Raw genomic sequence first — 16,288 nt, 5'->3', positions numbered from 1 at the left:
CACCCACCCCGGGAGCACTGAATGGAGATTTTCTTGCCACGTGAACTTCTCAGAGTATCAGCTATACTGGAAACAAGATATGCCAATCTCCCCGCAACCTTATGCCCTCCAGATGTGTTGGACTACAACTCCCATAATCCCCCAGCCAGGACAGCTTAATTTTCTCCCTCGTTCTTCTGGCTGGATGCCCCCAAGGGAAGCCCACAAGCGGGGCACAAGCGCAACGGCGCTTTCCCACTCCTGCCCCACTGCGGCCTCCAAGGCTGAGAGTAGGGCAGAGCCATCAGGACTAGTAGCCGTTGGCCGGCAAACTCAGGGAGGGTGAGGCTAGTCCCCTTTCAAAGCCGTCCAGGTTGCTGGCTCCTGTCGCCCACATGTGGAAGTGAATTCCATCGTTTTAACTATGCGCTGGGTGCAGACGCCCTTCCTTTTGACGGCGCTGTGAGGGAGCCCTACTAAGGCCACGTTTCTAGCTCTGTTTAGGCTGAAGACGGGTTTCTAACATGACGGGTGCATAGAACTCCGCACGGGCTTTCGGTGGGTGCTCGTGTTTCTGGCTTAACTAGTTGGTGCCCCGAACCAGTGCGTGCTGCTGGTGCTGACACGTGGCTCTTGGAGGAAGGCGCTCCTGCCCAGGCGTGGCGTTCCCCAACGTCTCTCTCTCACTCCCTCTCCCTCGCCTGCAGTTGAACGACGGCCAGTTCACGCCCATCCAGCTGGTGGGCATGCTCCGAGGGATCGCGTCCGGCATGCGCTACCTCTCTGACATGAGTTACGTGCACCGGGATTTGGCCGCCCGGAACATCCTGGTGAACAGCAACCTCGTCTGCAAAGTTTCCGATTTCGGGTTGTCTCGCTTCCTTGAAGAGAATTCGTCTGACCCCACCTACACCAGCTCCCTGGTGAGCAAAGCCGCGACCGTTTCTCCTTCTGAAAATGTCAGTTCCCCCGCCCCCCATGACCCCCATGTGTTCTCTCTCTCTCGCTTTCTGCTTTGGGCTTCCCAGCTCTCTCATTGCCTGGACCAGCAACCAGTTCGTTTTCCGGTACGGGGTGGTCTCAACAGATTTGGAAGGGTTAGGGAGGCGAAATTGGGAGGAGGGGGGGCGGTCTTAGAGCCAGGACCCCTGGTTCTCTGCGGAACGGAGGGAGTCTCCTGGTTTGTTTATTTATTTATTTATTGCATTTCTATACCGCCCAATAGCCGAAGCTCTCTGGGCAGTTTACAAATTTAAGGCAATTCAAAACAAAACAATAGTATAAAACCATAATATAAAATACAATATAAAAGCACAACCAAGATAAAAACAGCAGCAATGCAAAAATACAAATTTGAAATACAAATTTAAAACAGCAAAGTTAAAATTAATTTATAGACTGTTAAAATGCTGGGAGAATAAAAAGGTCTTCACCTGGCTTCTAAAAGAATATAATGTAGGTGCCAAGCGAACCTCCTTAGGGAGCTCATTCCACAGCCGGGGTGCCACAGCAGAGAAGGCCCTGCTCCTCCTGGTAGCCACCTGCCTCACTTCCTTTGGCAGGGGCTCATGGAGAAGGACCCTTGAGGATGACCTTAGGGTCCAGGCAGGTACATATGGGAGGAGGCGTTCCTTCAGATAGCCTGGCCCCAAGCCGTTTAGGGCTTTAAATGTCAATACCAGCACTTTGAATCGGGCCCGGACCTGGACTGGCAGCCAATGAAGCTGGAAAAGGACTGGCGTGATGTGGTCTCATCGGCCAGTCCCTGTTAGTAAACGGGCTGCCCTGTTTTGTACCAGCTGAAGCTTCCGGACCGTTTTCAAAGGCAGCCCCACGTATAACGCATTGCAGTAATCCAAACGAGAGGTTATCAGAGCATGGATCACTGTGGCTAGGCTATCTCCGTACAGATAAGGGCGCAGTTGGTATATCAGCCTAAGCTGATAAAAGGTGCTCTTTGCCACTGAGTTGGTTGATCTGGGATCTCTGGGAGAAAGGGAATATCAGAAGCAGCCTTGTACTCAATCAGACCCTGGGTCCACCTAGCCCAGTATTGCTGACACTGACTGGCAGCAGCGGCTCTCAAGTGTTTCAGGCAGGAGTTTTTCCAGTCCTACCTGGAGACGCCGGGAATCGAACCTGGGGCCTTCCTCAGGCACAGCCTGTGAGCCACAGAGTCGCTTCCCAAGAAGTCAGGTTGGAAACCTGAGTGCAAGCAAGAACAACAGGAGAGCCCTGCTGGATCAGACCAAAGGACCATCTCATCCGGCATCTGGCTTCCTTGCTATGGTGGCCAACCAGAAGTTTTTGGGAAGTCCACAAGCCGGCCAGGAAGAAAACAGCCCTTCCTGGTTTCCTCCCCTCTCCCCACAATTGATATTCAGCAGCACACCGCTTTTGTGTATATATGCAACGCGGGAAAGGGCCTTTTCAGTGGTGGCCCCCCCAACTATGGAACAATCTCTCCGACGAGGCTCGCCTGGTGCCAACATGGTTATCTTTTTGGTGCCAGGTCAAGACTTTTCTCTTCTCCCAGGCATTGAACAGCATATGTTGAGTTTTTTAACTGATAGTTGGTAGGTAGTCTGTTTGGACTGCAAGAAGATCCAACCAGTCCGTACTCCAGGAAATAAAGCCAGACTGCTCACTTGAGGGAATGGTATTAAAGGCAAAACTGAAGTACTTTGGCCACATAATGAGAAGACAGGATACCCTGGAGAAGAGGCTGATGCTAGGGAAAGTAGAAGGTAAAAGGAAGAGGGGCCGACCAAGGGCAAGATGGAGGGATGATATTCTGGAGGTGACGGACTCGACCTTGCAAGAGCTAAGGGTGGCAACGGCCGACAGAAAGCTCTGGCGTGGGCTGGTCCATGAAGTCACGAAGAGTCGGAAGCGACTGAACGAATAAACAACAAAAGTCTTTTTTTAGGGTTTTAAATTTTGTATATTAGTTTTTAAATGTTGATTGTTTTGAATCTTTGTAAACCGCCCAGAGAGCTTCAGCTGTGGAGCGGTATATAAATGTAATGAATAAATAAAATAATAATATGGGGGCTTCCACTGAGCCGGGTATCATGAGCGACAGCTGTTGACAGACTTCGTGGCTCTGTCGGCCACGTCTTGGAGGAGCAGGGAAGGCGCATCCGGGGGGGGGGCATCCCTTCCCCAGCCTGGTGGCTGCCCCAGAGGAGTTGGGTGGTAACTCCCAGCATTCCCAGCCAGATGTGCTGGACTGCAACTCCCATCATTTCCAGGTCAGGGGAGGCCAGGAGGCCTGTTCCGTGTCAGCTAGAGTGGTGGTGCGGGGACACTCCGTTGGCGGAGGAGCCAGGAGTGGCGGAGATGGAGTCATGGTTCCCTGCCGGTCCGGGACACGAGTCGAGGCCCGGAATTCAGGAAGGGCGGAGGCCCTCTTGTGCTTCCTCTGGGGATGTACGGATCGGGGCAAATCCTTTCTGTCTGAGCTTCATGGATGGTCAAGCGTCTTTCGTTCCGTTGTCCTGCTCTTTGACGGAATCGGGCTTTGATTTAGGGGCGCATGAGAATTTTGTTCCACTTGCACTAGTGTGCTAATTAGTGCTAATTCGCCCTCGCGCTGGTGCATATGAGGACAAGTCCACAACAGTGCAGAGGGGCATTAGTGCAAGTATGAATTAGCATGAATTGACACACACACACACAAAGTAAAAATTGCTCTGCAAGTCCATGGAGCCTCCTGAGAAATCTGGAGATCAGAGTCAAAGAAATCTGAACTCATTTGAACCTTTTGCAGATTCCTCATACATCCCAAGGGTCCCCCCTGGTTGACCCTTCTCCCCCCTCCCAAATCTCTCCTCAGGGCGGGAAGATCCCGATCCGGTGGACGGCCCCAGAAGCCATCGCCTTCCGCAAGTTCACCTCCGCCAGCGATGTTTGGAGTTACGGCATCGTGATGTGGGAAGTGATGTCGTTCGGAGAGAGGCCCTACTGGGACATGTCCAACCAGGATGTGAGGGCCGGGTGCTGCACGGCGCGGGTTTGGGCATGCTCCGTCAGGAGGGGGCCACGCCTGCATGGAACACCCCCCCCGGAAGAGCTCTCTGATGGGGCTCTGCTTCCCCTGCCCCTCCCCGCCTGCCCTATGGGCCTTGCTCCCCTGGCACTGTCCTGCGCTGCTCATCACGGAGGCTCGTGGCCATCTTAGCTCCCCCACCTTTCCTTTGGATGGGCAGAAGCCCCTGGACCCAGCTCCCTTTTCATCAGTGACCTCCCCCCCGCCCAGCCTCAGAATCCAGATCCTGGGCGGTCCAGGCCTGAGACAGGGAAGGGCCCCCTCCCTCTCCCCAGAGGCAGCTGCATTGCACTCCCCGCTGCCCCCCACCCAACCAGTGACCCCTCCTCCCCTCTCTTCCCCCAGGTGATCAATGCGATTGAGCAAGACTACCGGCTGCCGCCCCCTACGGACTGCCCCACGTCACTGCACCAGCTGATGCTGGACTGTTGGCAGAAGGACCGGAACGCCCGGCCCCGCTTCGCCCAGATCGTCAGCTCTCTGGACAAGCTGATCCGGAACCCGGCCAGCCTCAAAATCGTCTCGCGGGGCAACGGAGGGTGAGCCGACGCACCCCTGCCTCCCCCAGCCTCCCCCACCCCAGCCCCAAAAATCCGGTCCAAGGGCTTGTTGACACCGTCCGATTTCCCAGTTGATTGTCCCAGTTGCTGGATCTCCAGAACGGGGTGGGCAGCTTGTGGGCCTCCAGATGTGTTGGCCTACAGCTGGGGATCAAAACATCTGGAGAGCCACCAGTTCCCCACCTTACGATGACAACCTCTCTTTCTGCCTGCCCTCCTCCCCGAGCACCTGATTGGCCGATTGGGGCGTGGGCGTGTCTACACACCGCGTCTGCTCAAATCAGCATCCCCCAGCGTAAACAGTTTTAAGAACTGGAGGCCTGGCTTCACTCCAAACACCTGAGAAAGGTTGGCTTTTCGCGGGTATAAAATTACAGTCAGTGGATCCGTGGAGAACTGAATCGTGCAGGGACTCAGCGGTGCTCCTCTTAAGAGCCAATCATTCTCCTGGGTTGGGAGTAATGGAGCAATGTAATCACAGCAGAGGCAGAGGAAGGGAAGCACGTTCCACCTCCTCTCCCTCTGGACGGGGGGCAGGAAAGAGACGAGGCCCCAGCAACACCTCACCGGGGAGACGGTGGGCAGACTCCTCTCTGGGCGGCTGGAGAGCCTCCCTGGAAGTTGATTACATTGGGGAATGCTGATCCACGTGGCCACGGCGTGTTTCTGCCCCGTCCCCCCCACTGCACCTCTGTGGTTGCCCCTCTGTTGTCTGGGGAGCTGGGCTTGCTAATGGAGGAGGCCGTCCTGAAACGATCCCTGCTAATTGCCTCGGGGCACAGTGAAGGCGTCTGCCTGGGTTGCATCGGCAGAGGAGACTCCCAGGGACCGGGCGCAGGAGAGCAGAAGGTGTCCCAAGGCCATTGGGAGAAGGCCGGGCCCAGCGCGGGGGGCAGTTTGGTCTGATGCGTGGGCAGCGGGAAGAGCATTTGGGCGTGGGGAGGGGCGCCCCTTCCAGCAGGCCGGAGTTGCCTGGGAAGCCGGACAACGTCATGGCTATCATCACCCCGAAGCAGAAGGCTTCAAATCACCCTTCTAGATGTCTTGGACTACAACAACCATGATCTCCAGGCCACCAGGTCGGGGAGGGCTTTCTAGAGCAGTTTCCCCTGTCCTGGTGCTCTTTTGGACTAAGTCCCATAAGCCCCAGCCAGCATGCTGGGAGTTGAAGGCCAAAGCACCTGGCACTCTCCTTTTGGCCCACCCCTGGCCTAGAGGGCTCTCCCGGGCGCAGTGGATCTCGTCTCCTCTCCCGAAGGACCTGCCCAAAGCCCCACGGCCTTGTCTTGGGGGACCCAGGAGTCCTGGCTACTAGCCGCACCACCCCGTGCCTCTGGCAAAGCCTCCCAGACTCCTTCCTCCTTCCCCACCTCCGCTCCAGCCCGAGTGACGCCACGGGGCTCCTTCCTCCTTTCCCCGTCTCCCAGGCCGTCGCACCCACTCCTGGACCAGCGGCTCCCGCACTACTCCTCCTTCGGGTCCGTGGGCGAATGGCTCCGAGCGCTCAAGATGGGCCGCTACGAAGACAATTTCGCCAACGCGGGATTCACCTCCTTCGAGCTGGTCAGCCAAGTCTCAGCCGAGTGAGTGAGCGGCCGGCCGGCTGGCCGTGGGGGCCAGGAGGGGGATCCGTGGCTCCAAGGGCGCTTGGGGTGGGGGCGGGGCACAAGAGAGGGAAGGGAACGCCGCTTTTGACCCTCTGCTTCTTCCTCGACTCCCCTCTGCAGAGATCTGCTCCGAATCGGGGTGACTTTGGCCGGGCACCAAAAGAAGATCTTGACCAGTGTGCAGAATATGCGCGTCCAGAGCAAAGCCGGCCCGTCGGTGGGGGCCAAAGGAGGACATTACTGACCCCGAGGCTGCGAGGGGCGAGAATCCAGTTTAACCTGTCCGGGGGCTTCCAGCGACCAGGAACCCGGCTCTGGAGATGTGGCCTCCTGACGTGGGACAGCCGCTCCCATCCGCCCCCCCCCCCCCCCGGCCTGAATAAGCCTCCCTCTTTCACGTTCCTCCAAATATCTTCTGCATGGGAAGAGGCTGCCGAGATATTTTCATTCTTAAGACTGGCTCAAGGGAGATCGTAGATTTGCTGGCGGAGGAGAGAGGCAGTTTCCAGTCAAGTTATCCAAGGGCCGCGTCTCGATGGAGGATTTGTTCTCTTTTCAAGATGGCTGCCAAAGCCCTCCGGGTCTTCCGGCCCCGGCCCTGTCGTTTGGGTCTCTCCTTTTGTGGGTTGATGAACCTCCCAAGGGCGCCTGTGCCTTCTCGTAGTCTTCCAAACCCTCAGGATACTGGAAATGCCAAAGATGGCCTCACATTTGCCAGTTCCCCAGATGGCAGCTCTGTCACAAAATGGCCGCCCTTCTGTTGTCTTCAGGAATGGCTGCTCCATTCGTTGAAGACGCCAAGGTGGGCGCTGTGCTGGAATGTACATGGGAGGGAAGGGGGAAATTCTTTTGCTGTTTCCATGGACTGCCTGATTTCCAAGATGGCCAGCCAGTGCAGGGACACTCAAGTTTAGCAGTTTTACATTTCTGAAATGGAGGTTGCGGGTTTCCTGTACCACTCTGCCATCTTTTTTTTTAACCTTTGCCTCACCGGAGTGGTGCCCTATTTGGAGAACAGGTATGGGATAATCACCAGCGGCCTTATAAAATTTGTCGCCCATCCTTTTGAGGCGATGGGAGGGTCGCCACCCGCTGTCAGATGAATGGGGAGTCTTTCTTGAAGAGAAACTGTCCTATTCCGCTATGATGGTGGGTGGGTGGGATGGAGCTGGGGTTTCCATACCCCTGAGGGTGCAGCCCCGAACTCTCCATGGCCCAAAAGCCAAAGAATGACTGACGCCGGCACGTTGTGGCACTTGGCAATGTTGCCGGCACAAGCGTGGGACTTTTAGATGATGTCATATCCGTGCAAAGCGGGAGTAAACTTGCAGCTGTGTGATGTCATCAGGAGCAGGAGTGACAGCATAACCTCTCTGCCTAATGATACTGGAGCGAGAAGCTTTAATAGAAATGCCCCGAATATGGGATGAACCATTGTGACGATATAACCGTTTGACAATCAGAAAACACTGCACTTTCTGATGATATCATTCATTGTGATGATGTCACAGGAGAGGAAAAAAGTGAAGCTTTGGATTGTGGATACTTCATGTTGCTTTTAAGGGCGTTGGCCGATGGCGTGTGAGACCAAGAGTAGCTTGGAGAAGACTAAGGATTTCCCGGGCACTGGACTGTGATGTCATTGCAGTGTGACGGCAGAGCCCTGTCGTTCCCGCTGTGATGTTTAGCTGTGATGTCATCTCTGTGTGACTGCTGCACTGGGATAGTGGGATGCAACTTGCAGGGGCGCTAAAGCTAGTGAAAGGAGATTTCTAGTTTCACTCTTAATGACATCAAAACAATATGCCTCTGGATAAAGCGTGGGCGCTGATAGATGATGTCATAGGAACAGGCCTGTGATGTCATAACAGCGCTGCTTCTTTTGTATCATGTCTTTAACCTTCATATTGAAGGTGGTGATGTTGCTTTTTATTAAAAAAAAATGTATCTTATAAACCAAAATTAAGGGAATGTTACCTGGGGGGTGGGGTGGGGGGTGGATTTGCTGATGGTGGAAGATTTTGGTGCTAAAACTGTAACGGTCTTCCTCCATTCAAGCTCCATTTCCCCTTCTTTTTTGAAGCAGAAAGTGGCAAGGCTCCACCACAAGGTTCTAGGTGCCAAATTAAGGGATTGGCTGCCAAATTCCTCACCAGGAGGGCTTCCGATTCTCCTTTGCACCAGGAATTGTGAACACCCCCCCCCCCCGTTTGTATCTAAAGCAGCCTTCCTCAACCTGGGGCACTCCAGATGTGTTGGACTGCATCTCCCGGAATGCCCCAGCCTGCTGGGGCATTCCAGGAGTTGTAGTTCAACACATCTGGAGCGCCCCAGGTTGAGGAAGGCTGAGGACTGCCCATTCTGTGATCCAGATAAATTACGTCTCGGGCTACAGGTGTTTTGCTACTTCAGCTTTCCCCAGCCTGGTGCCCTCCAGATGCGTTGGATTGCAATCCCCATCATTCCCAGCCAGCCTGGCCCATGTAATTATGGATGTTGTGGTCCAACACATCTGGAGGGCACCAGGTTGGGGAAGGCCACTCTCCTCGGTGCCTCCGAGATCCATCTTCTTGGGGACCGTTCCTCTTTCTGAGATGTTGACACGGGGGAGCCTATTCTTCGAATCTCTTCTCCAAACCCTATACTGAACTGGAGAGGAGGGTGGAGAAATGTATCCCCTTTAACTCTGATTGGGGTGGGGGAGCCCCACGCCGCCCAGGTGCCCCTGTCCTTTTGCTGATATCATGTAAGTGGAATTTGGCAAGGAGGGGAGATGCTGTATTGTGGGGGGGGGGGCAGAGGTGGAATTGCAGAATGGAGGCACTCCTGAAAGCCCCTTCCTCGTGGGGGGGGGGAAATGCTAATTTAAAACATTTTTTAAAAATTATCCTTTTTGGTTGTTTAATAAAAGGTTGTCTCTTTTTTAAAACAGCAACAGCACACACAGAGACTGGGCCGTTTACACCGTACGCTGCGGCAGAGGTGGCTGGAAGTTGTAGGCTTGAAGGGGGCGTGTGAACAGCAGGACACCTGGGTCCCCGAGAGCAGGATGGGCAGAGGTGGCCTCACTGGGTGACAAGCAGAGCTTCTGAGTTGCCTGGTGGCTGGCAGAGCAGCGTCTGAAGGGAATCAGTCCATGCCGCCGCCGAAGGGAAGGCCCAAAGATTATTAGTTCTTTTCCTCACCCCTCTGCATCACCTCTGCAGCCTAGGAGCAGAGGGCAAAAGCCCCCTGTACCCTTTATTGGGACTCGGCCCGAAATTCCACACAACTGTGCAGGCTTTTGAGTTCTGCAGAACTCTTCCTCAGGCTAGGCGATACAAAAAGCAGCGGGGGAGGAAACGGAAGGTGGCGGCGGTGGCGCTAGGTGTTGCAGGTGTCAGATTACACCTGGCCACGCATTTTGGGATAGCGAAGAAATGGCTGGTGTCCCCATTTCCGCAAACAGAAAAGGGCCGTCTGCAAGTGATCGCCTTGGATGATCCAAGCAGGGAAGCCTGAAAGACACCAAATGCCAGGCTGCGGTGAGGCCAGGTTTCGGCCTCCACCTCAGATACAGGGTGGACAATTGGGGAGGGGGGGGAGGCCATTTGCCAAATTGGCCCGTGGCCCACGGTTAGGGTATTCTGAGCTGCATTGTGGAGAAAACTTGGCTTTTTTAAGTTCTTTAGTCGTTATGACTGCTTGACTTAGGAAAATACACATAGGGTAATGCTTCCTCAATGCCAGCTGGTGTGTTTGCAAAGCAGGATTTCTAGAGGGCAGCGACACCACAGTTAAAGCTGCAGGAGCTATACCAGAGTCACCAGATACAAAGGAGGGCAGGGCTCCTGTTGCAAGACAGCAGGTGCTGAAATCTTCAATTGGAGGTGGGGGCGGGGGCGGGAGGGAGAATGCTCTCCTTGACGTGATCCAAGCTGGTGGTCTCCAGATGTGTTGGGGACTACAGTTCCCATCATCCCTAGCCACTGGCCATGGCAAGTTACAATCCAGCACATCTGGAGGGCACCAGCTCGGGGAAGGCCTAGTTTGTGCTTGCCTTAGATTAATTTCCAGAACTTCCACCTGGCCCCGCTGCTGCAGGCCGGATGCCGGGCAGCACAGGCCTTTGGTCTGACCCTGCAGGGTTCGGCCGGCCGGCCGGCTTCCCAGGAACAGCCGCCATCTCCTGGCTCTAAATGAGGGTGAGACACATTCACGGCAGGACCCTCTTTTGGTGGCCGTTAACTCCATAACGGCTAAGCTGAGCCTCCCTGCTCAAGAGCAGTCTCACTCTGGGCATCGGAAAGCGAGGGCCATTGCCTTCACGTCTTGCTTGTGACCTTTCGGGCCCCTGTTTGGAATAGGATGAGGTCCTGGAGCAGGGCTGTGGCACCCCTCCCGGCCCTGGGGCTGAATTCAATTCTGGTGAAGCCGGGCAGGTTGGTTTTTTGGTTTTTTTGCATTCCAGCAGCTTTATCTCAAAGCTGTTGCTCCCAGGACAAGTTGGGAAAATACCCCAAAATTGGTGGAGAGGGACACGGCCTTGAAGGGTTGCGCTTGATTCAACACTCCTGGGATTCAGGGACCTCCTCCCCGGTCTAATCCAGCAGGGCAGTTCTTAGGTTCTTAGCTGTAAGAGCCAAATGGCATCGCCCCATTGCAGAGGCAGCGTGTCAGTTGTTGTGGGGAAGGGGAGGGTGGACAAGAGAGGGCTGTCGACTTCCAAGTCCTCCTTGAAGGTTTCTCGGAGGCACCTGGCTGTCCCCTGTTGGAAACAGGAAGCTGGGTTACATGACGTTTCCCTAGCTCGAACCAGTAGGCTCTGCTTCACTTTCTTAAGGCTACCTTTTTGGAATTGTTTATTCAAGAGTGGAACGGGGAGTCTAGTTTGCTGAGTTCGTCGCCCTGGCTGTGGGCTCAGCAGAGAGGACAGGAAAGGCGTGGCATTGCTACCCGCCCAGGACGTGCTGAGGGAAGCTGGCTGGGCAAAGGTCCATTAAGAAGAATCCTTTGCAACAGGGAGGGGAAACAGGAGGTCAGATTCCTTGTCCAGACACAATGGGGAGGAGGACGGGGTTAATGGCGGTTTTGATTTATAGGCATCAAGCACAGACCAGGCCCATGAGCTCCAGTTCAGAGCCAGGGGTTCTAGTGTTCAGAGGAGGGCAACCAAGATGATCAGGGGTCTGGAAACAAAGCCCTATGAAGAGAGACTGAAAGAACTGGGCCTGTTTAGCCTGGAGAAGAGAAGATGGAGGGGAGACAAGAGAGCACTCTTCAAATACTTGAAAGGTTGTCACACACAGGAGGGCCAGGATCTCTTCTCCATCCTCCCAGAGTGCAGGACACAGGATAACAGCCTCAAGTTAAAGGAAATCAGATTCCGGCTGGACATCAGGAAAAACTTCCTGACTGTTAGAGCAGTACGACAATGGAATCCGTGACCTAGGGAGGTTGTGGGCTCTCCCACACTAGAGGCCTTCAAGAGGCAGCTAGACAGCTGTCTGTCAGGGATGCTTTAGGGTGGATTCCTGCATTGAGCAGGGGGTTGGACTCGATGGCCTTTTAGGACCCTTCCCACTCTGCTTGATTCTTTGACCAACATCTCCGGAAAAGTCAGGAGCTCGTGTGCCTCTAGCCCGTCCTTCCCCAACCTGGGGCCCTCCAGATGTGTCAGGCTACAACTCCCATCATGAGTTGTAGTCTGACACATCTGGAGGGTCCCAGGTTGGGGAAGGACGGGCTAACAGCTTGAATTGACTTTAGCAGAGGGGTCTCCCATCCCAGGAGGAAGGGGAACTTGGCACAGATTTGAAACAGCCACATTGTGGAATTTTAAATCCAAACATTCCATATCCTTTTAAAATGGAGTCTGGAAACTCCACCCACTTTTCTTTTCTTTATTTTTATAAAATGACACTTCAGTCTCCTTGTTATGTTTAAAAATAATGATGCCTAGAAGTACAGTGCAAATAGTAAGATGCAGTACTTTCCCCCTGTTTCTCCACCACCACCCCCATCAACACCCCGTCCCACCCACCCCCGAACGTTCCAGTCAAAATATGTCCTGGAGTTTATGCAGACAAATGCAAGTTAATTTTCTTGAAAGGGTTCCACCCATATTTCATTCCTGCATTGATTGGTGGCATAAATTCCCAACAGCTTCACACAAAACTCCAATCCTTTCAATAACCTTGTATAGAAAGTTGGTCTTCTTGTTTTCATACTGTGGTTGGAGGATGGACGTGCGCCTGCCTTTTTGATTTCTACAACCTCAGGAAAACACGACGCACTGATATTGCTTTGACCAACTTGGGAGCAGGATGAAACCTCCATCTTCAGAGGCTGCAACACCTGGGACTGTTTGGCTCAGAAAGAAGGCGAGTGAAAGGAGACGTGATAAGAGGTGTGCAAAATGATGCCTGGTGTGCTGAAAGTGGTTAGCACAGAAAGTGCGAGAGGGAGACGCTTTTCTCCTCTCCGTACTAGAACTCAGTGGGGAACAGACCAAAAGATGAATTATGGATTTGGTTTCCACAAGATGTAGGGATGGCCACCAGTTCAGATGGACAAGTTCGTGGAGGATAATAGGGCTGTGCTCCGCTTCTCTTAGGATCGGAGAAGCTGAAGCCAATCGGGGTGCTTCGCCTCCCCTTACGGCGGAGGCGAAGAGGATCGGGGGGGGCAGCGGAGCGTCACAGAATGGATCAAGATGAAGGCAGATCCTTCAACTCAATCCGGAGCTCCGCAAAAAAGGTAAGGGGGGAGGGGGCCTTACCTGGTCCATCGCGGCCCGTCGCTGGCTTCACTAGAGCCTGCGGCTGCCGCGGGCTCTAGTGAAGCTGGCGACGGGCCGCGATGGACCAGGTAAGTGGTTGCGTGGGGGGGGGTGTTACCTGGCCCTGCCGCCACCGCCCATGTGGCGACGACGGCAGAGCCAGGTAAGGGGGGTCTTACCTGCGTCCATCCGCAGTCCAGCAGCAGCTTCAACTGAGCCCGAGGACTCAAACAGGAAGACCAGGCCACAGTCCTCAGGCTCAGTTGAAGCTGCTGCCAGACTGCGGAAGGACACGGGTAAGACCCCCCTCCCCCTTACCTGGCTCTGCCGTCATAGCCACACGGGCAGTGGCAGCAGGGCCAGGTAACCCCCTCTCATGCACACCACTTACCTGGTCCGTCGCGGCCCGTCGCCGGCTTCACTAGAGTCGCCAGACCGCTAGCAGCCGCCGGACCGCGGAAGGACACAGGTAAGGGGGGGAGGAGGGAGGGGGGTTTACTTGGCCCTGCCGCCACCGCTGCTGCGGAGCTCTGATTTGGATCCGGAGCGAAGCGAAGCAGACCACTGGCGGAGTGGAGCGGAGCGGACCTGATCTGAAAGGATCTGAAGCGGATCGGGGGGTCCGTACACACCCCTAGAGGATAAGCCTATCAATGGCTACTTCTAGTCACAATGACTAGAAGTCACCTCTGTTATGGGAGGCCGTATACGTGTCAGCACCAGTTGATGGGTCGCACAAGGGAAAGGGAGGGTCTTGCGCTCATGTCCTGCTTGCCAGCTTTCTGCTGGGGCGTCTGCGTGGCCACTGTGGGAGCTGAAGGCTGAGCTAGAGCGGCCTCTGCCCTCATGCGGCACAACTCGCCTTATACTCTTTAAGTGCCTGCCGTGCAGCTTGCAGTGCAGCCAAACCACCCTTCACGCGTGCTGCGTGGAATAACTTTTTTTAGAGCACTTGAGCAAATGTTTAATTTACACTTCCCAAGGCCCGCTCCCAACCCACAGAGAGATTGCCTAAGTGTAGGGGAAACGTGTGAACGTGGCCCTCTCCCAGGTCAGCGGGGATCACGGCCTCATTCCAAAGTTCTTCCGAAGGGAACAGCGCCACCCTGTGGGCCAAGTAAGCTATTTCCTCCCTGGAAATCTGGGATAATGCTCCGTTATCATGCCAGGCCTGGATTTTAATTTCAGCCCCACAACCTAGGGTGACCCTATGAAAAGGAGGACAGGGTTCCTGTATCTTTAACACTTGTATTGAAAAGGAAATTTCAGCAGGTGTCATTTATATATATGGGGAACCTGGTGAAATTTCCTCTTCATCACCACAGTTAAAGCTGCAGGAGCCCTGCCCTCTTTTAAATCTGGTCACTCTAGTAGAGCTCCTGCAGCTTTAACTGTTGGGATGAAGAGGGAATTTCACCAGGTTCTCCATATATACAAATGACACCTGCTGAAATTCCCTTTTCTATGCAACTGTTAAAGATACAGGAGACCGGTCCTCCTTTTCAGAGGGTCACCCTACCACAGCCTATTTTGCATACCTGCGTCCAGTTTTCGAACATGCAGATGAGTTCGTCTGAGCATGGGCCAAAATTATTTCTCCTGAGCAGTGCCTAAATATCTATCATCTATCTATCTATCTATCTATCTATCTATCTATCTATCTATCTATCTATCTATCTATCTCATTTGTATACTGCCCAGTATACCGCCCAGAGTATTTTGTGAACCGCCCAGAGAGCTCCGGCTATTGGGCAGTATAGAAATGTAATAAATAAATAAATAAACAAAATAATACCCATTAGCTGAGGCTCTCTGGGCAGTGCACGATTAAAACCATAAAATACCACAAGTATCCAAATAAATTTAGAACGTTAAAACTTAAAAAGGGAACTATAAAGCCAGATAAGTTACATTCCTTGGACAGCTTGTATGAACAGGTATGTTTTCAGGAGGTGTTTAAAGGATGTTACATTTTTCCACCTCCCGAACCGCGCAAGGGAGGCTTTTAAAGAGTTCAAATCCTCGTTAGTAGCTACACCCTAATCCCAAATGTGTGCAGGTCGTCGGGCTTGCTCAGTAGTGAGGAGGATGCACTCTGTACATGCTCAGTGGTACCCTACTCAATGCATTCTGGGGCTGAGCTTTGACTCGGCCATGTGCACACACGCTTCACACATACTATCATCAAAACCAAAGGAATCGTGCAGCTTGGGTGGGATGCCAAACAGAAAAAAATGCTTTTATTTTTGTACAAATTAAGTCAGGTTCCAATTGGTTACAAACGATGGGCACGAATCGACCGGATGAATGCTTGGGGTTTGGAGCAAGGCCTGGGATTTAGAGGAGGGGGTGGGGGTGGGGCAGGATGGAAAGAGGGGAGGGGGAGGCCTTTCTTGTTTCGAGGCCCAAGCAGGTAACTGGGGAAGATTTCAGGTAGCAAGAGGTCTTTGCAAGCACCTGGGCGCTTTTGTCTTGGGGGAGGTCTTTCAGCCCTGTAGGGGCTTCGTCAAAGCCAGGAAACCTACAAAAAGAAAAATCATGGAAAAAGGAAAGTTAAACCCTCAGTCCCAAACAGGCAGTGGAGGCTGGTGACTCCGATGTCAGGGAGGAGGTAAATCCGCTCCAGGTTTTAGTCAGAACTAGTCAGAACTTTAAAGGAGCTCTGACTGGTTCTGACTGAAACCCGGAGCGGATTTACCTCCTCCCTGACAACGGAGCCACAAATGTGTCTCCATGGGCGTAAACGGGGGTGTAGGAGAGAGAGGAGGGGATGCAACTGATGACACAGAGGTGAAGAATGAGCAGGTGTCTTTTGGCTGCCCTATGAGAGGAGTAAGATCTGAGAACCGGTTCTCCCTGGAAAGAACTTGGCCCGCAAACCTGAACCAATATGATTAACTGATTAAAAGCTTTTTAGGCTACAGACCTACGCGCATTACCTGGGAGTAAGCCCGAATGAACACAGTGGAACGTGCTTCAGAGTAAGCACGCAGAGGATCACACTGCTAAAAGGTGAAAAAAAGGCCTTGTTTGTTTTTAAAATCCCAATTATTTTGAACGTAACTAGTAACCCACCCACCCACCCCGATGTCTTAGAAGAGGATTTCCGCGTTTCCTTTCACTGTGAGGGTGGGTGGGTGCCTCTTCCAAGATACCCCCGCTTTGATATCCTCCGACTGACCCATTTCTGGAGGTTTTGAAGAAGAGGCTGAACAGCCACCTCTCCTGGATGGTTTAATTGGTTTTCCTGCACATTGCAGAGGGTTGGACTAGATCAGTGGTTCTCAACCTGGGGCACTCCAGATGTGTTGGACTGCATCTCCCAGAATGC

At 53.5% G+C, this 16,288-nt stretch overlaps 1 protein-coding gene across 2 annotated transcripts in view; it reads left to right on the top strand.

Annotated features, from left to right (window-relative positions):
- EPHB4 (EPH receptor B4) overlaps positions 1–8,159 on the top strand; it is a 40,433-nt gene extending 32,274 nt beyond the window's left edge. For both annotated transcript variants that reach the window (XM_063138624.1, XM_063138625.1), the window contains exons 12-16: positions 687–902; positions 3,818–3,967; positions 4,376–4,569; positions 6,018–6,173; positions 6,318–8,159. In XM_063138624.1, the coding sequence (XP_062994694.1) occupies positions 687–902; positions 3,818–3,967; positions 4,376–4,569; positions 6,018–6,173; positions 6,318–6,441 (840 nt within the window). In that variant the 3' untranslated portion in view covers positions 6,442–8,159. The remainder of the gene's footprint in view (positions 1–686; positions 903–3,817; positions 3,968–4,375; positions 4,570–6,017; positions 6,174–6,317) is intronic.
- Positions 8,160–16,288: the final 8,129 nt, after the last annotated feature.

The sequence above is a fragment of the Elgaria multicarinata genome, chromosome 11 (assembly GCF_023053635.1).
Source record: "Elgaria multicarinata webbii isolate HBS135686 ecotype San Diego chromosome 11, rElgMul1.1.pri, whole genome shotgun sequence".
Classification (NCBI taxonomy): Eukaryota; Metazoa; Chordata; class Lepidosauria; order Squamata; family Anguidae; genus Elgaria; species Elgaria multicarinata.
This window is presented reverse-complemented; position numbering and strand designations above follow the sequence as displayed.